This window comes from Triturus cristatus, chromosome 3_1 (genome assembly GCF_964204655.1).
Source record: "Triturus cristatus chromosome 3_1, aTriCri1.1, whole genome shotgun sequence".
Classification (NCBI taxonomy): Eukaryota; Metazoa; Chordata; class Amphibia; order Caudata; family Salamandridae; genus Triturus; species Triturus cristatus.
Genome location: NC_140583.1, coordinates 47490495 through 47516265, shown reverse-complemented (window position 1 = coordinate 47516265; position 25771 = coordinate 47490495). Strand labels below are relative to the sequence as shown.

Below are 25771 nucleotides of genomic sequence, written 5' to 3'. Positions count from 1 at the left end.
CGGATCTCGAAGGCAGACAAAAAGAATGTTTTTGAACAATGTTCCTCTGGAAATTACTCCCACCTTCCCCTATCTTGGAGTTTTGTTTCATGACACTGGGGCGTGGACTAGTGCGGTAAAGGCCAGAACTTTATTGTTCCAAAAAACCATAATGGCCTTGAAAAATGTTATCAAAAAACTGGGTAAGAAACCGATAAAAGAAATTTTAACAATATATAAAGCTACATGTACATCGGTAGCTATGTATGGCTCAGGCCTCTGGGGGTACTCCAATATAGATTTAATCCAAAAAGCAGAGAATAGGTTCTTGAGGTACGTCCTGACTGCACCTCAAAGTGTTGCAACCTATAATTGCCACATTGAACTTGGTTTATCTTATATATCTGATATTATCAGAATACAACCTATTCTCTTGTGGCATAGGGTATGGACAACTAGTGAGTGTGTTATGAATCGGGCCGTCTTACAGGATGTCTTAAAACTGGAAAATGTGGGTAGATTTGATTGGCTAAACTATGTCAAAAACTTCTTTACTAAAATTGGCCGCCAACAATATTATGAAGACCCACTTTTAATGGATAGTATATCCAGAAACCTATTGTCTAAGTTATGTATGGAATATCTTGAGGAAAAAAGAAGGCTAGAGGAAGCGAAGAAAAAGTCAGTATTTTTGCATTTTTCTTTGTTAACTTGTAACAATGTACAGCGATACTTAACCCTACCGATGTCAAATTATGATCAATTTCTTCTGACCCGTTTTAGATTAAATATTGTGTTTAGACTTTTGACCTTTCCAGAAATGAATTTATGGTCGTCTAACTTGCCCATGTGCCCGTGTGATGATTCTTCGTCTCAATCTGAAATCCATGTTTTATTTTTTTGTAAATTTTATACTCTACCTCGCAGGAAATTCATTATCCCTCTTCTCAAAGAAATGAAATTAAACAAATGTCGCCCAGCTTTTTTCGAATTCCAAAGAATGGACACTGTTCTAATTGTTACCGCAGTTTTAAGCTTTTTTAAACATGTTTTTAAACTTCGGAAAACAATGGGCTTTGATGAATTATAATTTGACCCGCTGTTTTTGTTTTTATATCTTTCCTGTGTAATTTGTACTATGATGTTGTCGCTTTCATGGTTTTTGTTTTTTAAACCGAATAAAGTCTTGAATCCAGGAGTAAGACGCACTCCTTCGCCCCCATCTCTTCCTACACAGCTGCGCAGCACTTAGTGCCAGCTGCTACGTTTAGGCCTGGGCAAAGCGCGCAACCTTGACTGTCGCTGCATTCGCAGCATCCCTGACTTTTGGACAGAGGGCAGGAGAGCCCCCTTTGGGATGGCCAGTTGGCCAGGGGGAGTGTTAGGTTTATAGGGCGCAGGCCCTACTGTGATTTTGGGTGCTAGGAAATGTGATTCCTGTAGAATGATTTACGCAGCTGTGTTGATACCTCTAAATATGTTTTATGATTATGAGGTTCGTTCACATATTATGGTTTATGCTAGTGAGAGTTTTTCCCTAATGTAGTTATACTTAGGTGGTTAGGGTCTAATGCATTTAGACTGGTGAGATGATGGCCTCATGTGTTTATGATGGGGAAGTTGGCGCAGAATGTAATGTGAGCCTGATGTGATACTGAGCCTAATGTAGTTGATGTTACAGGCTGATGCTAAGTGCAGTGATTACCAGTAGTACTGGTTGTGTTCTATGTTTATGCTAAATTCTACATTTACTAAGTTCACTTTGTGATGGTACTGACAGTGGTCCAGTTGGCCCTGTCAGGTGTACATAATCCCTTGTAAATATGACCTAGTGCCAGGTGGCCCCATGTATAATATGTGCTTACCATTCTAATGTGTTATGATAATACATAGGCTATTTTTATATATAACCTTGCGTGGAGTTTCTTTTGTGGAGGGCCTAGGATGTTGTTGCTGTGTGCGTGCGCAAATGCTTTACACATTGCCTCCGGGATGAGCCTGACTGCTCTTGCCAAGCTACCAATGGGGTGAGCAGGGGTTATCTTTGGCGTGTAACTTCCGTACCCTGACTAGAGTGGTGGTTTCTGCCTGGCTTTGGCACACGCCTTAGCCAGCCAGAAATCCCATTTCTAACAAGGTTTGTTGTGTAAAGGCAAAATTTGCAGTAATGTGCTAATCTAACACCAGATGCGTGATACTGGTTCTATGGTACATGATCCGCAAAAAGAGACAAGACTTTATTTTATGTATTTATTTCACTTCATATCAGCACAATATTTCACACTCAGTGTAATTTACCATCGTATTTATCGGTGGCAAACTAGGGGCCAGGTCAGGCAGGTTGCAAACTCTCGATTTACAATTGGCAACCATTGTTGGTGACCTGCCTCTTAATATATATGGCCATTACATTCTCTGGCTACAACAAGAAACAGAACAAATGACACAGGTTCAGCAAGAGAGAGAAATTGACAGAGAGAAACAAATGCAGTACTTAAATCATCCACCCATTCTTCATGTGGAACAGATGTACTTCCATAGGCATGAACTTCTGGGGAGCTGTGGCACATCAGCTTCTCCTGTGTTAGGCATTTACTGCAAGTAATTATTGGAAAACACAAATAAGTTGTTGAACTGTGAGAAGACTTGTCCATCACTGAATAGCAAAATTCAGTCAGGGTTTCATGATATATTTAATAAATAAGAACAATGCAAATTTACTGTGATGATTATTTGCATATTATTTGATCATTCTAGAATATCCATGACTTTTACTATTTTTGTGAATAGTCGAGCCCAGCCCCATGATAGAATTGGTCAGCAGCACTTTGGGGTCATTCAGACACCAGCAGTCAGTGCATCGAAGCTGCTGGGGCTGCAGAGGTGCTGTCTCCAACCATGCCATGGCAGACCACCCATTTTAATTTGATGTAACTGATGCAGCAGAATTCTTTTTTGCTTCTCACAAACAATCCACTTAAGCAGAGATTTATTTCTAATAAAAACAAACAAGCCCAATGTCTCCTGACATGCAGGGTGTTTCCCTCAGCCCATGGAGACCACTGTTGTTTTTCCCTGCCCGGTTTCGCCATGTTTCCCATGGTAGACACAGGCAGGGCAGATCTGCTTTGGGAGGCCCACCCTAGACAGAGTGGGGCATATTTATAACCCCATCCGGTCGCTAGTGCATCACTATTTGTGACGCACTGGTGGTGCATTCTGCTGCCCATATTTACAAGGACCCCTAAAGCCACCCTGCGTGGCTTTTCATGTCCTTAAAAAACCAGCCGCTTTTCACTCAGCACTTTGCGTGAAAGGTGCGTGCCTTTGGTGTTGCTGTGGGTATTCCCACGCAACACTTATGGCTTCTGTCATAGTCCCAGATTTACAAACTTTCGTAAACCTATGAATTCAGTAGAATGCTACGCCACCACATGGGAGGCATGGGGAGGCGCAACTAGGAGAAATTTTTCATTTCTTCAAATGTTTTCCTCTTTCTATGCGTGCTGCATTCTGCAGCACACATAGAAAGAAGAAAGCGCCTCTCGTGATTGTTTTTGTGCAGGAAGGTGTTCCTTCCTATACTTAAGCAAACTCCCCTAAAACGCAGACACCCTGTCACCACGGTGCAAGGGTGCCTGCGCAGGCACACGGCAGCTGATAGTGCACCAGCACAGGGGAAAACTCAGGGATGCGACATATCATAATAATCCAAATTTTAAAGCGCCAACAATCACCCGTAAGGGTCTCTAGGATCTGGGGGCCGTCGGGAAGATTAAGCAAGCTATTGCCCAGAGTCACATAGTGCTGGGCTAATCTGCCGCGGCGCCGATGATCAAACTGTGATCCCCAGATTCCAGAGTCAGTCGCCCTGGCCGCGGCGCCACACCTCTTCCCACCATTGTAAATATGACGCATCCCTATGCTTTAAAAGTGACTCAGTGTGGCACAGACATAGGGATTGCCATTCCACAATGAGTCGCTTTATTGTAGATAAGGCCCAGTGAGTTTAATGATGCATCAAAGGCAGATACCTTTGACAGATGACTTATTGTCAGTGGAGGCAGCACCAGCAGTTAATCAGCAGTTGTCCATCTCCAAATAAGAGGGGGAACTAAGAGATTCCCAGAGCAGTACCCCACTAATTTACACTAGGACTCCTCCTTGGTACAAGGCTGATGTCCTTTCTCTTCCCTATTACAATGGTGGGAGAGGAGGCTATTTATTAACTGGCAATACTGCCTGTCATTTGTGGGCATCTACAGGAGGCCCTGAAATGCCAATTAGCAGCAGGACTGCCACTCCACCAACTGCTAAATGACCCTTTTTGTATTCCACTGAAAGGGCAATGACACATGTCACTACTACCAAAGTTAAATGGAGGGAGACAAGGCTATTTATCAGTCAGTCAGTCAAATACTCTTTATTCGATTCGTTAACATCATAAAAGACATGAAAAATACATATATACAACATACGCCATAAAAAACACTCTGAAATGCCAATTAGCAGCAGGACTGCCACTCCACCAACTGCTAAATGACCCTATTTGTATTCCTCTGAAAGGGCAATGACACATGTCACTACTACCAAAGTTAAATGGAGGGAGACAAGGCTATTTATCAATTGGCACTAGAGACCCATGGCACATGTCGCTAATACCAAAGTTAGATGGTGGGAGATGAGGCCATTTATTAATTGGCACTCGCGCCCTTCCACACATGTCACTACTACCAGAGTTAGATGGTGGGAGATGAGGCTATTTATTAATTGACACTCGTGCCCTTCCACACATTTCACTATTAACAGAGTTATATGGAAGATGATGCTATTTATTAATTGGCACTAGTGCATTTTGACATATGTCACTGCTACCAGAGTTAGATTGTGGAGATGAGGTTATTTATTAATTGGCACTAGTGCGCCGTGGCACATGTCACTACTACCAGAGTTAGATGGTGGGAGATAAGGCTATTTATTAAATGGCACTAGTGCCACATGACACGTCACTACTACCAGAGTTAGATGGTGTGAGATGAGGCTATTTATTAATTGGCACTAGTGCCTTTTGACAAATGTCACTGCTACCAGAGTTAGATTGTGGGAGATGAGGTTATTTATTAATTGGCACTAGTGCGCCGTGACACATGTCACTACTACCAGAGTTAGATGGCGGGAGATAAGGATATTTATTAAATGTCACTAGTGCCACATGACATGTCACTACTACCAGAGTTAGATGGTGTTCGATGAGGTTATTTATTAATTGGCACTAATCCCCTATAACACATGTCACTACTACCAAAGTTAGATGGTGGGAGATAGCGCTATTTATTAAATTGCACCTGTGCTATTCCACACATGTCACTACTACTAAATTAGATTATGGAAGATGATGCTATTTATTAATTGGCACTAGTGCATTTTGACATATGTCACTGCTACCAGAGTTAGATTGTGGAGATGAGGTTATTTATTAATTGGCACTAGTGCGCCGTGGCACATGTCACTACTACCAGAGTTAGATGGTGGGAGATAAGGCTATTTATTAAATGGCACTAGTGCCACATGACACGTCACTACTACCAGAGTTAGATGGTGTGAGATGAGGCTATTTATTAATTGGCACTAGTGCCTTTTGACAAATGTCACTGCTACCAGAGTTAGATTGTGGGAGATGAGGTTATTTATTAATTGGCACTAGTGCGCCGTGACACATGTCACTACTACCAGAGTTAGATGGCGGGAGATAAGGATATTTATTAAATGTCACTAGTGCCACATGACATGTCACTACTACCAGAGTTAGATGGTGTTCGATGAGGTTATTTATTAATTGGCACTAATCCCCTATAACACATGTCACTACTACCAAAGTTAGATGGTGGGAGATAGCGCTATTTATTAAATTGCACCTGTGCTATTCCACACATGTCACTACTACTAAATTAGATTATGGGAGATGAAACTATTTATTGATTGGCACTAGTGCCCCAAGACACATGTCACTACTACCAAAGTTAGATGTGGGAGATGGGGCTATTTATTAATTGGCTCCAGTGCCCTTTGACACATGTCACTACCACCAAAATTAGATGGTAGGAGATAAGGCTATTTATTAAATGGCACTAGTGCCACATGACACGTCACTACTACCAGAGTTAGATGGTGTTCGATGAGGTTATTTATTAATTGGCACTAATCCCCTATAACACATGTCACTACTACCAAAGTTAGATGGTGGGAGATAGAGCTATTTATTAAATTGCACCTGTGCTATTCCACACATGTCACTACTACTAAATTAGATTATGGGAGATGAAACTATTTATTGATTAACACTAGTGCCCCAAGACACATGTCACTACTACCAAAGTTAGATGTGGGAGATGGGGCTATTTATTAATTGGCTCCAGTGCCCTTTGACACGTCACTACCACCAAAATTAGATGGTGTGAGATGAGGCTATTTATTAATTGGCACTAGTGCCTTTTGACAAATGTCACTGCTACCAGAGTTAGATTGTGGGAGATGAGGTTATTTATTAATTGGCACTAGTGCGCCGTGACACATGTCACTACTACCAGAGTTAGATGGTGGGAGATAAGGCTATTTATTAAATGGCACTAGTGCCACATGACACGACACTTCTACCAGAGTTGGATGGTGTGAGATGAGGCTATTTATTAATTGGCACTAGTGCCTTTTGACAAATGTCATTGCTACCAGAGTTAGATTGTGGGAGATGAGGTTATTTATTAATTGGCACTAGTGCGCCGTGACACATGTCACTACTACCAGAGTTAGATGGTGGGAGATAAGGATATTTATTAAATGGCACTAGTGCCACATGACACGTCACTACTACCAGAGTTAGATTGTGTTAGATGAGGTTATTTTTTAATTGGCACTAGTCCCCTATAACACATGTCACTACTACCAAAGTTAGATGGTGGGAGACAGAGCTATTTATTAAATTGCACCTGTGCTGTTCCACACATGTCACTACTACTAAATTAGATTATGGGAGATGAAACTATTTATTGATTGGCACTAGTGCCCCAAGACACATGTCACTACTACCAAAGTTAGATGTGGGAGATGGGGCTTTTTATTAATTGGCTCGAGTGCCCTTTGGCACATGTCACTACCACCAAAATTAGATGGTAGGAGATAAGGTTATTTATTAAATGGCACTAGTGTCACATGACACATCACTACTACCAGAGTTAGATGGTGTGAGATGAGGTTATTTATTAATTGGCACTAGTGCGCAGTGACACATGTCACTACTACCAGAGTTAGATGGTGAGAGATGAGGCTATTTATAAATTGGCACTAGTCCCCCATAACACATCACTACTACCAAAGTTAGATGGTGGGAGACAAAGCTATTTATTAATTGACACTCGTGCCCTTCCACACATGTCACTACTACTAAATTAGATTATGGGAGATTAAACTATTTATTGATTGGCACTAGTGCCACAAGACACATGTCACTGCTACCAAAGTTAGATGTGTGAGATTAAGCTATTTATTAATTGGCTCGAGTGCCCTTCCGCACTTGTCACTATTACCAAAGGTAGATGTGGGAGGCGAGGTATTCATTAATTGGTACCAGTACACATGTCACTACTGCCAGTTAGTTGGTGGGAGATGAGACTATTTATTAACTGGCACTAGTGCCCTTTGACACATCGCTACTACCAAAGAAAGATTGTGGGAGATGTAGCTGTTTATTAATTGCCACTAGTGCACTTCCACACATGCCACTACTACCAAATTAGATTGCGGGAGTCAAGGCTACTTATTTATTGGCACTAGTGCCCTTGACACTTGTCACTACTAACAAATTACATTGTGGGAGGGGAACCTATTTATTAAATGACACTAGTGCCCTTGACACTTGTCACTACGACCAAAGTTAGATGGTGGAAGACAAGGCTATTTATTAATTGGCACTAGAGCTCCATGACACATGTCACTACTACCAGAGTTAGATGGTAGGAGATGGGGCTATTTATCAATTTGCACTAGTGCCCTTTGGCACATGTCACTACTGCCAAAGTTAGATGGTGGGAGTCTAGCCTATATATTAATCACACCAGTGACCCCTGACACGTCACTACAACTAAGGTTAGATGGTGGGAGATGAGGCTATTTATTAAATTGCACCAGTGCCACATGACATGTCACTACTACCAGAGTTAGATGGTGGGATATGAAGCTATTTATTAATTGGCACCAGTGTCCTTTGACACATGTCACTACCATCAAAGTTAGATGATGAGAGATAAGGCTGTTTATTAAATGCCACGAGAGCCACATGACAAGTCAATAACTACTAAAGTTAGATGGTGGGAGATGAGGCTATTTATTAATTAACACTAGTGCCCTGTGACACATGTCGCTACTACCAGAGTTAATACTGGGAAACAAGGCTATTTAATAATTGGCAATAGAGCGCTTTGTTATGGGTATCATTGGGAGTTGTGAAAGGGTCTGCCAGTGGCCACAGCTGTACCTGAAAGTGTGCATGAATCCCACAAACTGACTTTCAGCAGTGAGTGGAAAACTATGTCAGAGCTTTGGTAAATTTAAGAATTTTTTTAAATAAAATAAATGCATGGGTGCATGTTAATCCTTTTCTGCAGCTACTGCACTAATCTCAATCACTGACTGAGGGGTGCTCATTGTTCAAACCTTGTCAACCTACCATATGCTGATCTTGAATGCTGAATATTTAAGTTCAATTTGTACTTGCATAATATAGTTTCTCTGCCACTGCTACCCTATTTATTTAGTCTTTCTCTCTGGTCTAAATTGCACAACCTTGCACTGATTGACATCACATGTGATAGCCAAGGTAGGACTTATGCAATTTAAGGTACCAGGTATTAGAACTTTGTTTGAGTATTGGTGGACATGTGAGTGGCTCGGCCTTCCAATGCACCAGGGTCACATCCTTACATCCATTCCATGTACAGTTTGTATAAATATCTTCCATTGACTCTGTAGCCAAGCAAGGTACCTTCATGATCCCTGTGGTTAATGGGTGGATTACAGGGCTATTTTGTGGTCTTTGTATACGCTTTATTCTTGACAGAGAATTGGGTATCTCTAAGCAGGCTTAGCATCCAGAGGATACAGGCTAACCCCAAGCACAGTCAACTAAAACACATGCCTTGGTGCCTTACAGGCCTTTGACACTTCTTCTCAAATAAGAACAAGCACTTCCTTGCTGAGCCTCAGTGATGAAGAGCCAGTGGGTCACTGTACCGTAGATAAACTTACCGAAGGTGTAGGTGGCCTGGAAACCCTTCATGTTCCCTGACTCATCACTGTGGAACTGTAGCAGAAGGGAGCTCCCGGTGGACTTCACTGGTGAGACTAGATTGGATCCGCAGTATTTGCCAATAAGCGGGGAGGTGGTCTTGGCACCATCGAAGATAGACAAGGAGTCATAGGAGCACCTTGAATTAAGTTCAATGGCAAAAGATGTGAATGTCAATGAGACCTGCAGGGTGTAAAATAGGTATGTGTTAGTCCTTAAATGATACCTCTGTCATGCCAGAAGGAGGTAGTGTTCCATAAGGAAGAAAATTATGTGACAGCCGTTTCTGACCAGCTCTATCATGCCAGTAGGTGGGCAGTGTGAGATAAGAAAGGAGAAATTTGCATAGGCCCTTATTTACCATCACTGTCCTGCCAGCAGGTGGCAGTGGGACATAAGGAAGAAGTATGCGCTGGCTCCGAATTACCATCACTGTCCTGTCTGCAGGAGGCAGCGTGATACAAGTAATCAGAAGTTTGCATTACCCCTTATTTACCATCACTGTCCTGCCAGCAGGGGGCGGTTAGACATAAGAAAGGAGAAATATGCATTAGACCTTATTTACCATCACTGTCTTGCTAGCAGGTGGCAGTGTGACTTAAAGAAGGAGAAATATGCATTAGCCCTTATTTACCATCACTGTCCTGCCAGCAGGAGGCAGTGTGACATAAGCAAGCAGAAGTATGCATTATGCCTCATTTACCATTACTGTCCTGTCAGCAGGGGGCAGTGAGACATAAGAAAGGAGAAATATGCGTTAGCCCTTCACTGTCCTGCCAGCAGGAGGCATTGTAACATAAGGAAGGAGAAATATGTGTTAGCCCTTATTTACCATCACTGTCCTGCCAGTGGGGGGCAGTGTGACATAAGGAAGGAGAAATATGTTTTAGCCCTTATTTACCATCACTGTCCTGCCAGCAGGTGGCAGTGGGACATAATGAAGAAGTTTGTGCTGGCCCTGAATTACCATCTCTGTCCTGCCTGCAGGAGGCAGTGTGACACAAGTAATCAGAAGTTTGCATTATCCCTTATTTACCATCACTGTCCTGCCAGCAGGGGGCAGTTAGACATAAGAAAGGAGAAATATGCATTAGACCTCATTTACCATCACTGTCTTGCAAGCAGGTGACAGTGTGACTTAAAGAAGGAGAAATATGCATTAGCCCTTATTTACCATCCCTATCCTGCCAACAGGAGGCAGTGTGACATAAGGAAGCAGAAGTATGCATTATGCCTTATTTACCATCACTGTCCTGCCAGCAGGGGGCAGTGAGACATAAGAAAGGAGAAATATGCATTAGCCCTTCACTGTCCTGCCAGAAGGTGGCATTGTGACATAAGGAAGGAGAAATTTGTGTTAGCCCTTATATATCATCAATGTCCTGCCAGCAGGAGGAAGTGGACATAAGGAAGCAGAAATATGTGTTAGCCCTTATTTACCATCACTGGCCTACCAGCAGTGTGCCATAATGAAGAAGACTATGTGACACCCATTTCTGACTTCTTCTATCATGCCAGTAGGGGGAAGTGTGAGACAAGGAAGGAGAAATATGCGTTGGCACTTATTTACCATCACTGCCTGCCAGCAGGACGCAGTGGGACATAAGGAAGGAGAAGTATGTAGTAGCCCTTATTTGCCATCACTGTCCTACCAGTAGGGGGCAGTGTGACATAAGGAAGAAGTATGTGTTGGTCCTTACTTACTATCACTGTCCTACCAGTAGGGGGCAGTGTGACATAAGGAAGAAGAAGTATGCTCTGCCCATTATTTACAATCACTATCCCACCAGCAAGGGAGTTCTTGAACTCTTATATATACAGTTCAGTGCCTATACGCCTTCTTTACCCAGAAGCGACATATGATCATCTGAGTGCAATGGAAAGCTAGGTCAAATTTTTAACATTGCTCTGATTCCCTGTTCTGGAAAATCATGATGCTATACTACCATCTCTGTCAGACAACCTAAGAGGTTCTTCATGATTCCAGGGCCTACAAGGCTCTTATTATCAGTACTAAAATGACACTGGGTTGCTCCGGTACTTACCTTGTATCCAGCTGGAGCCATGATGTAGAAGCCGCAGTCCATGTTGGCATGGTAGTTGTTGGGGAAGTAAGGGGATGAGATGGTGCCAGGAGAGCTGGTGAAATTTTGGCCGCAATTTACTGTCAACAGAAGAAAAAATCATCTTACGTGCTCCACAGCATAGAGTACTGGTCACCAGAGTACAATGTCCACAGGCACAAAACACAGAACAGCTCAGCTTCAGCCCTTCAACAACAACTGTCAGCCATACCGGAGTAGGATTCTGCCTGAGGCCCCCTGCACGCTGTTTGCACCTCAGTTCAGATGGCCACAAAATAGTGGTGCATGGCAAGTAATTGAAGATATTAGTGCACATCTGGGAACCTGCTGCCTAATGTCATGGGGTCGCAGTCAGAAAGTACAGATTTTCTGTCAGGATAGTGAATAATAGAGCTCATGTTAAGGGAGCAGTTCTGCCACTAGAGGACTCCCATTTTCAGAGATCCTTATCGGTACTCTCCCACATCACTAATCAGATGTGTCCCATATATTTTGCGCACAGTGTGATCTTTGCCAACCCTGATCATCACTGGGGAAGATTCCACATGCAGAGAAATCAGAAACAAAACACCATTAATCCATGTGCCACCCCTGCTCCATTCCCAGAGTCAAGGGGATTATGATAGTGTACTAGGCCCACGACATCTCCTTGAATTCCATGGTGAGACAGCTATTGATTCAGAGAAACAGGTATTTCCTGCAGTAAACCTTATGCCAACATGCCCAGATATCCTGTTAGTAAAGCTCATTGGGTCCCAACAAGAGGCCTTTGCATACTCTCTCCCCCATTGCTATAGGAGGCCTTTTCTTCCTCCCTCCCCCATCTGAGAGTGGGTTGACATCAAGGACCGTGTCATTGCTGTAGGAGGTCTTTGCAACCTCGCCTTCCTGACTGAGAGTGCCCCAACACCAAGGACCATACCATTGCCATAGGAGGCCTCTGTGACATCCCTCCCTTGACTGAGAGCGCTGAGGAACTTCGATTTTCGATCACGATCGAATCGACCCGCCATTTTGTGGCCCACCGCCATTTTGTGTTGCCATCACTCAGGCAGCACAGCGAACAAAGTCTATTCTGCTTTTTCTGTAGCCTGGTGTCGAAATACGCCTTCGGCCTCTATTTGCAAAGCTGGTGTTAGAACTAGCCGAGTACACTAATCCCTGTCTGGCTTTTCTAATCCGCGTCTCAACTATCTGTTGGCTCACACTATTCTTTCCTGACCTTATCTTATCGACTGGCCTTCACTGTCTCCTGCTAGCATTCTCTCGTTTCACAACTGTCCTCTAACACACACAAACGTATCTCGCCACCTGCAAGTTAGTTATGAATCTGTTAATGAATTAGTTTGAGGGTGGGGTGACAAACATAGTTGGAGGAGAGGTCTCTTCGAGTCATCTGACACTTCTGTTTTCAAACCTTTCTTATTGGTTCCGCCTTGTTTTCCAACTTTCCTTATTGGCTCTTTCTTGTATGCTCTGGGAGTGCATTTTATTAATGATTATGAACATTGTATGGTATTTAACCCGGTGCGCCACAGAGTGAAGTGGCAGTCTCCTGAGAACCTACTTTGTGTACTTCTAGGATAACTATACTAGCTGCAGCTAAATAAATCTGATCTTCTAACGCCGACAGAGTGTCCCGTGTCTCTGTGTAGCGAAGCAGGTGAACTCCAGAGACTTTGGGCGTACCCTGCGCCGCCAGTCCCAAAAGGTTCTGGTTCTTCAACTGGTGCCCAACGTTGGGCGGCTTCAGTGGTTCTGCTCGAAGGTCGTGAGGAACCCCGCAAGAAAATACCGGAGGGTTCGCGAGCCACACTAAGCGACCCCTGTATGTCGAAAGTGGTCCGAAGGTCTTTTGCAGCGCGGTTACTCCTTCCTGACGGCTACTGACGACCGCTGCCCTGACTGCCACCCTGCTTTGGCCCTTCCTTTGATGATGTATGGTAAGGCAAGATGATAGATGGGCCTCTGTTGGTGGAAGAAGACATCCTTAGTTAAGTATTTTCGTGGGTCGCGCCCACAAGTTTTGGTTCTTTGATTGATTTCTTTGGGTTCTTAGATTTATCTTTTGCAAAAGATAAAGCCGAGGGTAAGTGCATTTGTGCTGCGTAAACTGAGTTTTACTCCCTTGAAGTTTGTGAACAGACAGGAGACATCTCGAGATGCCTGGTCTGACTAAGTTTGGAAGAATTTGTTGTCTTGGTTGTAATAGGGATTCCCGACTTGAGGACTCTTGTCCGATTCCTTCGGTTGGAACTCCCACATATGAGCTCTACTCAAAACATGGTATCAGCCCCATTGCCTTTAGCGAGACATGGACCTGATATACGAAGAAAGATGGTGTTCTCAAATGGCCAGAAAATGGTAGTTTTGATCCTAATGTGCTAGATAATTTGGAAGCAGTTTTATTCAAAAGAAAAGCCCGGCCGGCAATGTTTGACTCTTACCGCCTTTGGCGTAAGGAAGCCAAACAGAAAGAAATTAAACAAGCAAAACGAGATAGGAAAGCACAGGGTATGACAATTATACAGGCTGCCCAACAGTTCAAAAATGCTGAAATTGATAATGCGGCTGAAATTTCAGAAAGACAACATCGTATGGCGATAGATAAATGCTATCCGGTATTGCCTGTTTCTCCTTCTGATAAAAAGAAAGATATAAAAGAAGATCCCCTAATGTCCCATTTATTAAGGTTGCCTCCGCCCTATGCGCAAAGTGCCAATGTACCTCAGCCGTTACAGCCTGTTCAGCCGCCAGTGGTACTTCCGCCTGTTCCGGCTCTTCTGCATTTGCCTCCTCCAGTATTACCGCCCTTGCCGGTTTTACCGTTAGTCTCAACTTCTTTACCCTCATCTCCTGATCTTAGATCTCCTTTGCCTTCTGCTCCTCCTGCAGTTATCCATTCTTCTCTTGTCAGTTCCCCTAATACTCTGTCTCTAATTCTCCGTCTGTGCGTAAGCGTCTCACAGACTCTGTCACTAGTATTCTATCTCCTTTCTTTGAAGCTTTAAATGTGTCTCCGGCTATTGTTCGAAGACAATCTTGTAGTCAGTTCCCAGATTTTGAGGAACAAGAGAAGTTAGACTCTCTGGCACAAAAATGGATCAAGAAGGGTCCACAATACAGTGTGCTTGATATTATGCCTACCTTTTTGCAATGGAATGCGCCTACGCAAAGATATGTTTTCAATGTAATGTGCGACACTCTCATTAAAGAATGGGAAGATGTGAGTTTGAGTCCGATCTCACAAGATATGTTAAATATTCAGACTGATTTTGAGAAAGGACTTATTGTGGGTTCTAAGGTTGAGGAAGCTGTAAGGACACTTATCTCTTATAGATCCTTATTGTTTTCTCAGATTTTCCTTGATTCCGATCCGTTGGTTTGACTGACGTCGGAAAATTATCCTATGAGAGAGGTTCCTCCAGTATGGAAAGAAGAGGTTGCGGGAGTAGGTGGTAATGCACCTATTCCTGCTCATTTCCAACGTATATGGGTACATGTCCCTTGGAAGAGATCTGAAGTTTTGGCCCTTAAGCAGACTCTACCAGATCCTCGTAAGAACCCTGCAGTTTATTCTAAAGAATTATCGCAGACAGTTGATGCTTGCATTATGAATCTAGCAGATATTGACATGCTAATGGGAAATGTAGTCCCACAGACAATATGGGCTACGATTCGTAGAGAGGATCACGCACAGGAACTAGGTGCTACTTGGGATGCTATAACTAATACAGATAGAGACCAAGTGGGTGGCGCAAAGCCTGACGCTCTGATCTCGGAACTCCCTGATAGAATCATTACGTTAATGAAAACTATGATGCCTGCACTGAGAGTTAACTGGGATAAACTAGCAGCATGCAAACAAAAGAAAGATGAAAGTGTCTCTGACTTCTTTACTCGTTTCGAGGAGACATTTATTGACCACAGTGGTCAAGACATGGCTACAGAGGGTGGACAGCGATTATTCGTGGACAAATTTGTATTCAATTTGCTTCCCGAGCTGTCACACAAATTAAAAGATTCAGAAAGTTCATGGGCTGTTTCTTCTTCTGCTCAGATATTGGCTACTGCGCAATATTATGAGAATAGGGACAAAGAAGAAAAAGAAAAGCAAGAGAAAAAGACGAAAGATTTAAAAACGAAGGTTCTCTTGCAACAAGCCTATCCGCCACGTTATGCTCAGCCTCAAATTCAGCAGCCCCCGCAGCTTCAGATGTTGTATCAAAAACTTAAGCCATACAATCCGCGACCTTTGTTAGGTCCTAATCAATGTGCCTATATGTAGAGATGAAGGTCATTTTAAGAATAGTTGTCCGGTTTTATTGCAGCGCAACAGAGCGTTATTTGCTCCAAGAGGTCGTGCTGGCCTCCAGTCAGCAAACAGAGGTAGAGGTCGGGGTGTGTTGACTCAAGAACAGCGTGCCCTTTCTTCTCCCAATTCCATGAACTACTTTGATCAGCAAAATGTGAGGTCTGCACAGTATTAAAATGAAGACCATTATGTTGAAGGTGAGAATGAGAGTCTTCATGCTAACTAGGACAGCCATGGCCAAAGTAAGGGAGTTGTGCCAATCCCAGTAGATCAAAATGGACCTTATGTTAACGTCACTACAATGGGTGTTTCAGAGCCATTTCTTCTGGATACTGGAGCAATGAGAAGTTCTATCATTCATTCTAAACTCCCTGGGGCACCTTTGTCTGGCTTAACAAATGTTTCCGTAGGATTTTCTGGCGCCCCTGTTCGCAATCCAGTTTCTTGCCCTTTGCCTATTTCAGTTGGTCCTTATGATTTGGAAGCTCCACTACTGTTAACGAATGGTTGCGGTGAGAATCTGTTGGGTCTAGATCTATTGAAAAGAATGCATGCTACAATATACTGTTCTCCTTCTGGCGTACATCTTACTTTAGGACAGAAATTGTTCTCCCCAATGTATTTGTCCAAAGATCAGTTTCCACCTGAATTACTTTCTCTTCCAACAGCACTTTGGGCCACGGGTCCGAACGATGTAGGTTGTCTTGAGATTCCGCCTTATGTTGTCACTCTCAAGCCCAATGTTGAATTACCGCGCATCCCACAATATAGAATTTCTGCAGAAGGTGAGAAAGCGCTTTTGGGAATCATTCATGACTTGATTCGGAAGGGTGTGGTTGAAGAAACAAGAGGTAATACATGCAATAGTCCTATTCTTCATGTTCTTAAACGCACTGATCCTTCTCAGCCTCCTGTGTACCGTTTTGTAATTGATCTGCGAGAAGTAAACAAAATTGTGATTCCACAATTTCCTGTTGTTCCAGATATCACTGCTTTGTTGAAAATGATACCTTCCACAGCGACTTGGTTTTCTGTTATCGATCTAAAGAATGCCTTCTTTAGTTTTCCCATTGCAGAAGAGAGTAGAGACATTTTTGGTTTCTCTCTTGGAGGCCGAAGCTTCCGGTTTAAGCGCGCACCTCAGGGCTATTGTGAAAGTCCCTCTATTTACAGCCAAGCTTTAAAATGTAATCTTGATACTTTTCACTTGCCGTCTGGTGCTGCTCTTATCCAATATATGGATGACTTATTAGTCGCCGCTGATTCAGAAGATATCTGCAAAGATGTCACTGTTGCATTGTTACGCCACTTGTTTAAACTGAATCACAAGGTCTTCCAAACTACAATATGTTTGTCGAGAGGTTACCTACTTGGGTCATCTCCTATCAAAGGAGGGACGACGATTGACACCAGAACGAATTCAGGCGATTACGCGAATGTCTGTACCATCCACACAAAGGGAAGTACGTGCCTTTCTGGGTATTACTTCTTATTGTAGACAGTGGATCCCTAACTTCTCTCTAATTGCCAAACCTTTGTTGGCACTCACTTTAAAAGATACGCCTGAACCCTTCCATGGACTGATGAGGGCCAAAAGAGTTTCACTGACTTACGTACCGCTCTGTGTTCTGCTCCTGTACTAGGCACTCCAGATTACACTAAGTCTTTTACGCTTTATGTTCATGAGAGAGAAGGTTGTGCATTGTCAGTTTTAGCACAGCAATTTGGAGACAAACAGCGGCCAGGTGCCTATTTTTCGGCTACGTTAGATCCCGTAGCTAAAGCATTGCCCAGTTGTCTCAAAGCGACAGCAGCAGCAGCAATTTCCATCCGACAGTCTGCTGGAGTGGTGTTGGATAACACTCTCATTGTCATGGTGCCACATGCAGTGGATACTTTGCTAAACAGAACGAAAACACAGCATCTTACGAGCGTTTGTCTAACTGGATACGAGCTAACGCTGTTGGCTAGTCACATACACATCAAACGATGTAATACCCTAAACCCAGCTACTTTGTTGCCCCTTCCAAATGAGGAACGTTTTGAGGACCAGCATGATTGTTTCTTCCATACTGAGGAAGAGACAAAAGGAAGAATTGACCTGAGAGACACACCGCTAGAGAATCCGGATGGAACTCTATGGGTAGATGGTTCTTGTTTTAAAATGCTTAATGGAGATACAGTTTCAGCCTATGCTGTAACTACTTTACATACGATTGTGGAAACTGCACGTATTAGACACAATTCAGCGCAAGCAGCAGAATTGGTAGCATTAACAAGAGCTTGTGTATTATCGAAAGGGAAAAGAGTGAACGTATACACTGACAGCCAATACGCTTTTGGTGTAGCGTTCAATTTTGGGCGTCTCTGGAAGGAAAGGGGTTTTCTCACTTCACATGGCACCAAACTACAACATGGTCAGTTGGTGACTGATCTCCTCGAATCACTTGCCTTACCCACCCAAATAGCGATAGTGAAATGTAGTGCACATAAAAAGATTACGGATAATGTTGGTCGGGGAAATGCGTATGCAGAAGAAATAGCAAAGAAGACAGCGAGAGATTCAACAAGTCGAATGTATGTGGCAGGTCCTGCGAATTGGGTCAGAGAAAGAGGAATGTGTGAGAATACAGTGGAAAGTGTAAAAGTGATTCAGAAAGAGGCTTCAGAGAGGGAGATGAGCAAGTGGAAAGAAAGTATGGGAATGTTAGATGAGATGGGTTGTTGGGTGGAATTATCTGAACATCAACGTTGGCTGTTACCAGATGCCTATGTTCTCCCAGTGGTTACTATGGCACATGGTCCAGCCCACTTGAGTGCAAAAGGCATTTGTAAACTTCTGGCTCCAGTGTGGCAGAATGAAAGTATCCCAAAATGTTCAGACAATGTAGTGAAGCACTGTATTGTTTGTTTAATGTACAACCCGGGAAAGGGAACCCCAACTCCAGCAGGTTACTTTGCTCCTCCGACATATCCATTTGAGGTGTTGCAAATCGTTACATTCATATGGAGCGGTACAACAACCTCAAATATGTTCTGGTGGTAGTATGCGCCTTTTCAAGATGGATAGAAGCATACCCTCTAAAGGATAACACAGCCCTATCTACAGCTAAAATCCTTCTAAAAGAATTCTTCCCCATGTTTGGTTTGCCGCGCATTGTCTGGAGTGACAATGGGAGCGAATTTGTTGGCCAAGTCATGCAAAAAGTTTGTGCAGGTCTTGGTATCAAGCAAAAGTTCCACACGGCAAATCATCCACAGTCAGCGGGTTTAGTAGAATGTTACGACAGAACCTTGAAATTAAAGTTAGCAAAGGTTCTAGCAAGTACAGGAATCAATTGGCCCAATGCCATGCCGTTAGCTCTGCTATCCACCAGAACTGCAGTACACTCTCATTTGGGAGTTAGCCCATACGAAGTGGTGTTTGGCCGTCTGGCTAACGTATGGGGAATCCCTCGCCCTAAGAAATACTCAGACTTACCATATCCAATGTTGATTGACTATCTGCATGACCTGTTACGACTAAATTGCGTGTTCTTCATCAACAGGTTCAGAGTGCTCTGCCGGAGGCTTCCACAGACCCAGGTCACTCCATCCGACCAGGTGACTGGGTATGCGTAAAGAATTTTGAGAGGTCCAGCAATTTGGAACCCAGATGGCGGGAGCCTCGAATGGTCCTTCTTACTACGAGGACAGCAGTTAAAGTCGAAGGAAAGAAAAATTGGATTCAAGGTGTGCATTGTAAGAAAGTGCCTTTGCCATACGATCAATGGGTACGCAGAGGTGTTGGTGACTGTGAAAGTGAAAGAGTTCCACGATTCGTACCCTTCAGCGATGCACACCTGAGTGGGACACTGTCTGAGAAAGAGGACAACGACATTTTACAGGAAGCAATTCCATCACATCATCGCTTGGATACGACTAAACCACGAACATTGTTCCAAGATCAGAATGTTCCGGGGAAGGAACGATATAATTTAAGAGCTAGACCAAAGAACATTTAAGACTCTTTTTCTCCCTTGTGTAGTATTCTGTCCCGGTTGCAGGGTCACGGTAGGAGTCTAAGTCACGACCTGAGTAGTGGCAATAGGCCTGCACGATCTTCAGTGTCATAGGACGGTGGAACATCGTGACTTAAGTGATTGAGGAAGATTGCCGTGAGCATCCATTAGTAAGATGGAAACTACACTAGGTAATAAAGAAAGAAAAGATTAAATGAAGAAAACATCCTGTAAAATAATGTACAGTCGTTTCAGCATAACTTTATGTGTTATTATATCATTATGTATTGTTTTGGCGTTTATTAGTTGTATAATTTATGCTTTGCAGCCAAAAGATGCCTCCCCTTCTTCCTCTTTGCCTTCTTCTACTATCTCTCCACACCTCTTTCATACTCTTCCTTCACATGAACTTGTCAGAAGAACCGAGTATTATAACAATTCCTTTATCCAGCTATTACATCAGCACCAATTAGTGGTTAATACAACTGATTGTTGGGTGTGTGGTCTTATGCCACATACCACAGAGAAAGGAATGCCATATCTAGTTCTCCCTTTCTCTTATGAGGGTTCTGCTTGGGCTTACTTCGTCATCTTCTCCAATGCTTATCAAAGCAAATTCAGACGATCTGTTAGTTCACATATTAATTATCCGGATTTTAGTCATAGTTCTTTGATTAAAGTTATGGTAGCTATGGCTAAGATCATGGAAAATAGTAAAATCTCCATTGACGAAAGAAAAGCATACACTAATTGGAACGTCACCCAATATATGTCTAGTCTTAGTAGTAAGGTTGGAAAAGGAAAGTCCTCGCCGATTTGGACTATACCACATCAGGGTAACTTCTGCTTACAGATAAATGATCGCCCTTCTGACACTACACAAAGGAATAACTGCTCCTACACATATGTTTATTCCTCTCAGAACTCGCCTCCTCTAGTGCCGTCTCAAGGCACCTATTTCATCTGCTATAATAGAGCTTATACTTGGTTACCAACGGGTTTCTCTGGTACTTGTTATATAGCCTTTCTTCTTCCCCCTACTTACACCACTTCCGCAAATCATCACCGAACCCGATACGGCAGAGGGATTATTGATTCAAAGGACACAGCAGGACAAGAGGGAGGAGATTTCCTTAAAGGTTTTCTTCCCTTCTGGGGTCCAATGGCTAACAGCAGAAATATAAGGCAATTGGTCCGTGTCGTAGAGACTACAATAGACATCATTGTAGGAGCCTTAAGTAACATCACGGCAGAACTACAGGCGGATCGTCTTATGACATTACAAAATCGAGTGGCCTTAGACTTTGTTCTTGCCGATCGTGGTGGAGTATGCAAATTGATCGGGTCAAGTTGCTGTATTTTCATACCTAATGACGCTCCGACAGTATACCAAGCTATCTCCAAGTTGCACATAATCTCCGAGTCTATCCATTAGGACGAAGGAGATTGGTCTTTAACGGAATGGTTTTGGGGACTACTGTCCAAATGGGGTTGGAAAGCATTGACGTTTCTTGGTATAATCCTGACCATTATATTTTCCTGTTGCCTTTGTATGCACTGTGGTCCCGCTATCTGTGATCTTTGTGCTACTATGTGCATCCCAAAACCCAAATCACAAGTAACAGAAAACATAAGAATGATGTTACAGCAACAGCTCGATGACCTCATGGCTATTGACGTGGACTCAGATTAACATGGGTCTATCTTGCCTGAGTTCTGGCAAAAGGAGGGTCTGAGGAACTTTGATTTTCGATCACGATCGAATCGACCCGCCATTTTGTGGCCCGCCGCCATTTTGTGTTGCCATCACTCAGGCAGCACGGCGAACAAAGTCTATTCTGCTTTTTCTGTAGCCTGGTGTCGAAATGCGCCTTCGGCCTCTATTTGCAAAGCTGGTGTTAGAACTAGCCGAGTACACTAATCCCTGTCTGGCTTTTCTAATCCGCGTCTCAACTATCTGTTGGCTCACACTATTCTTTCCTGACCTTATCTTATCGACTGGCCTTCACTGTCTCCTGCTAGCATTCTCTCATTTCACAACTGTCCTCCAACACACACAAACGTATCTCGCCACCTGCAAGTTAGTCATGAATCTGTTAATAAATTAGTTTGAGGGTGGAGTGACAAACATAGTTGGAGGAGAGGTCTCTTCGAGTCATCTGACACTTCTGTTTTCAAACCTTACTTATTGGTTCCGCCTTGTTTTCCAACTTTCCTTATTGGCTCTTTCTTGTATGCTCTGGGAGTGCATTTTATTAATGATTATGAACATTGTATGGTATTTAACCCGGTGCGCCACAGAGTGAAGTGGCAGTCTCCTGAGAACCTACTTTGTGTACTTCTAGGATAACTGTACTAGCTGCAGCTAAATAAATCTGATCTTCTAACGCCGACAGAGTGTCCAGTGTCTCTGTGTAGCGAAGCAGGTGAACTCCGGAGACTTTGGGCGTACCCTGCGCCACCAGGCCCAAAAGGTTCTGGTTCTTCAGCGCCCAACACTAAGGACCGTACCATTGCTTTAGGAACCCTTGCCATCCCACCTCCTCTGTCTGAGAGCACCCGACACCAAGGGCCATACCATACAACCCACTCCATTTCTGAGAGCGCCCTGACACCAAGGACCATACCATTGCTGTAGGAGGACTTTGTGACCTCCCTCCCCTTTCTGAGAGTGCCAGACTCCAAGGACCATTCCATTGTTTTAGGAAGCCTTTACAACCCACTCCCTTAACTGAGAGTGTCCTGACACCAAGTACCATACCATTGCTGTAAGAGGCCTTTACAACCCACTCCCTTAACTGAGAGTGGCCTGACACTAAAAGCCATACCATAGCTGTAGGACGCCTTGCCATCCCACCTCCTCTGTCTGAGAGCACCCAGACACCAAGGAGTGTACCATTGCTGTAGGAGGCCTTTACAACCCACTCCCTTAACTGAGAGCAGCCTGATACCAAGGACCATACCATTGCTGTAGGAGGCCTTGCCATCCCATCTCCTCTGTCTGAGAGAGCCTGCCACCAAGGACCGTACCATTTCTTTAAGAGGCCTTTACAACCCACTCCCTTAACTGACAGTTGCCTGACACTAAAAGCCATACCATAGCTGTAGGAGGCCTTGCCATCCCACCTCCTCTGTCTGAGAGAGCCTGCCACCAAGTTCTGCACCATTGCTGTCGGAGGCCTGTGCGACCTCCCTCCACTGACTGAGAGTATCCCAACACCAAGGACCATACCATTGCCATAGGATGCCTTTGCAACCTCCCTTCCTTGACTGAGAGTGTCTTGACACAATGGACCATACAATTGCTGTAAGAGGCCTTTGAGCCCTCCATCCTCTGTCTGAGAACACCCTGACATCAAGGACCATACTATTGCTGTAGGGGACCTTTGCTTTCCTTCTCCTAGTCTGGCAATAGCCTGACACAAAGGACTGTACTATTGCTGTAGGAGGCCTCTGAGTCCACCTCCCTGTCTGAGGAAGCCTGTCACCAAGGATCGTACCATTGCTGTAGGAGGCCTTGAACCCACTGGCGGTGATGGAGCCGTCCGTCACAAACTCCAGCAGCATCTCATTTCCGGTGGAGGTGAATGGCTGGAGCTGGCTGATCCCACACGCTCTGCTGAGTAAGACTGGGGCTGCTTTATTGTTGCCATCGTAAATTGTGAGGTAGTCAGAGTTGCAGTTTGGGGATGATTGGAGATCGAAAGCATCAAACTGCAGAAGAATCTGAGAAAAAGAGCAGTAAATTAGACATACAATTTCTAGAGTGTCTAGAACTTTCTAACCTTCATTTGTTTAAAAAGGACTGACTTTCAGTTTTTGAAAGATATCCCAGACTAGAATCAGTCAGTGGTTTCACATTGACTTTCAAACAATACCTGCTTTCCTTTACCTCGACTCTTTAATTTAGTGACTGCTTCTGTTTATAGCCTCCTTCACCACCTGCACTCCATTTCAGTTGCGTGTTCAAAGAGACATGACACCCTTATGTTGACCCTGCACCTGCTGTCTTCACTCATGTTGCCTCTCCTTGGAACCAAACCTCTGCTGAAGCTCAGGAATGTGTTGTGAAGAAGTTACACACTAGGGAGCATATTTATGGAAATTGTGGCACAGGGCAGCGCAACAAGTCACGATGCGGTACTGCCCTTAATCACAGGGAGAGGGAAGGAATGTAGTGTTTTTATCCAATACGGCACATTCCTGTCCTCTTTCCCTGTGCTGGCGCCAGTTTGGCAGCCTAGGGCCAAAACAGGCACCCTTGCGCGATGGTGCAAGTGTGCCTGTGTTGTAGGCATGATTGTTTTTGTGCAGACAGGGGTGCCTTCTTTTTATGTGTGCTATGGAATGCAGCACATATGGAATGAGGGAAAAACAAGGAGATATAAAGATATTTCCCCTCGTTATGCCCTCCATGTGAAGGTGTGAGATATTGTCACACTTCCAGGTTTCAAAGTCCTTGCAAATCTAGGAATGCATCAACATCATTGGGAGTTGGGTGGGACCACCCACTGCAATGCCCATGCAATGCCCACCCAGGGAAGAGTAAGGCATCATAGCAATTTGTACCGCATTGCCTTACTCCAGATTAATGTAGACAATCAGAGCCACGCAAATCTGCCATAAAGTATTGAGTTGGGCATGTGCCATGTTGCGTGGTGCAAGCATGGCACAAACCTCTCATACCCCTGTATTATTGATTGCCCATGCTAAGCTGCAGCTCTCTGCCAAGACCACATACTTAAAGAAGTAACCGGGAAGCTAAGCTGGTGTAAGCTCCAAGACACCTAGTACAGTTGGCTACTCACTGGACTCATCATAAGTCCTAAACCTCTGGGGCACCGCCTTCGGATTACCAATAACCTGTGTCTTACCTTTGAATATGAGTGATGCCCAACAGCAGATCATGAAAAGAAGAAGGCTGCCGCCCTTCAGAGTAAATCTCACGAGGGATTTCCACATTGGGAAGAGAAGCTCATGCTTTGTGCACGGGTTGTATGTTAGAATATCGAGCAGAGAAATAGCACATACAAAAACAATGTAGCCAGAATCTCAACTGTCTCAACATCCAGAGTATGTATAGCTAAGTATAGATTTACTACTCTCCGCATACACCCTACCTTGAAGCCATATATCTATATATTCTCAAGATAAAAAGTGAAACTAAGTATAGTAAGTCTATACTTACCTATACATATATTGACCATATCTATATTTTGGTAACTGATATTTTGACTATGATATTTTTGTAGCACTATATTTAAAACTCGCTATTCTTGTACCTGTCGCTGTGCACTCCAGTGTTCTGTCCTGCTACACTGCTCATTAATAGATTTACCTTTACATGTCCATATCCTTTGGGGAACTCTGCTGAGATACCCTCTCACCTTTGTTTACTACTCCCATGTGGCATTTCTTTGAAGCCCAATTTGAACTTGAATAAAGTCTAACTTAGTTGCCCCTTGTAGACCAACTCTTTAACCTTTATTCCATCTACTCTGCTGTGGCAGCACTACTCTAGGCTTCAATAATGCTTTCTCATTAGTTCTACTTCGAAGCTCTGTGGTTATAGTACTAAGGTCATTGGAGAGAACATTCTAAGGACAGATTCTTCTCCTCCCAGCTGATGGAACACTGTAACCATAGTGACCTGCCTCAGCAGAAACCTCTGCCGCCAGTCAATCAGGCAGGTCTTAACCCAGTGCACTACTCTAAGCCCCACCACCAGACAGCTAGGACTCTTGCAGGAGGAAATCTGATTGACTACATTACCTTATCACTATCAGAAGGCACTCGGATTAGGTAGACACAGTCGATGTTGTTTGGGTACGAGGAAGGGTTATTGGGTGACGTCAGGGTGCCGGTTGGGTCAGTGAGAAGAGTGCTGCACAAATCTGAAACCAAATATGAAAATTAAATGTCTCGAAACTGCACAATGAACCTGACAGGTAGAGCGTCAACGACTCCTACCCAGAATTTCTCAGTTATGTTCACTAGTATTTAAGTAGGTATCTTATATCTCCACCAAGAAGGAGCTCCTTGATCTAAGCAATGA

General features: G+C 43.7%; 1 protein-coding gene across 1 annotated transcript in view; it reads right to left on the bottom strand.

The window, feature by feature from the left end:
- Positions 1 to 2233: 2233 nt before the first annotated feature.
- The window catches only part of LOC146859670 (embryonic protein UVS.2-like), a 57399-nt gene continuing 33861 nt past the window's right edge, over positions 2234 to 25771 (bottom strand). Inside the window, exons 9-13 of the mRNA XM_085643421.1 lie at positions 25489 to 25610; positions 23217 to 23442; positions 11362 to 11480; positions 9277 to 9499; positions 2234 to 2574 (exon numbers count right to left, since the gene is read on the bottom strand). Coding sequence (XP_085499547.1) covers positions 2564 to 2574; positions 9277 to 9499; positions 11362 to 11480; positions 23217 to 23442; positions 25489 to 25610 — 701 coding nt within the window. The 3' untranslated portion in view covers positions 2234 to 2563. The remainder of the gene's footprint in view (positions 2575 to 9276; positions 9500 to 11361; positions 11481 to 23216; positions 23443 to 25488; positions 25611 to 25771) is intronic.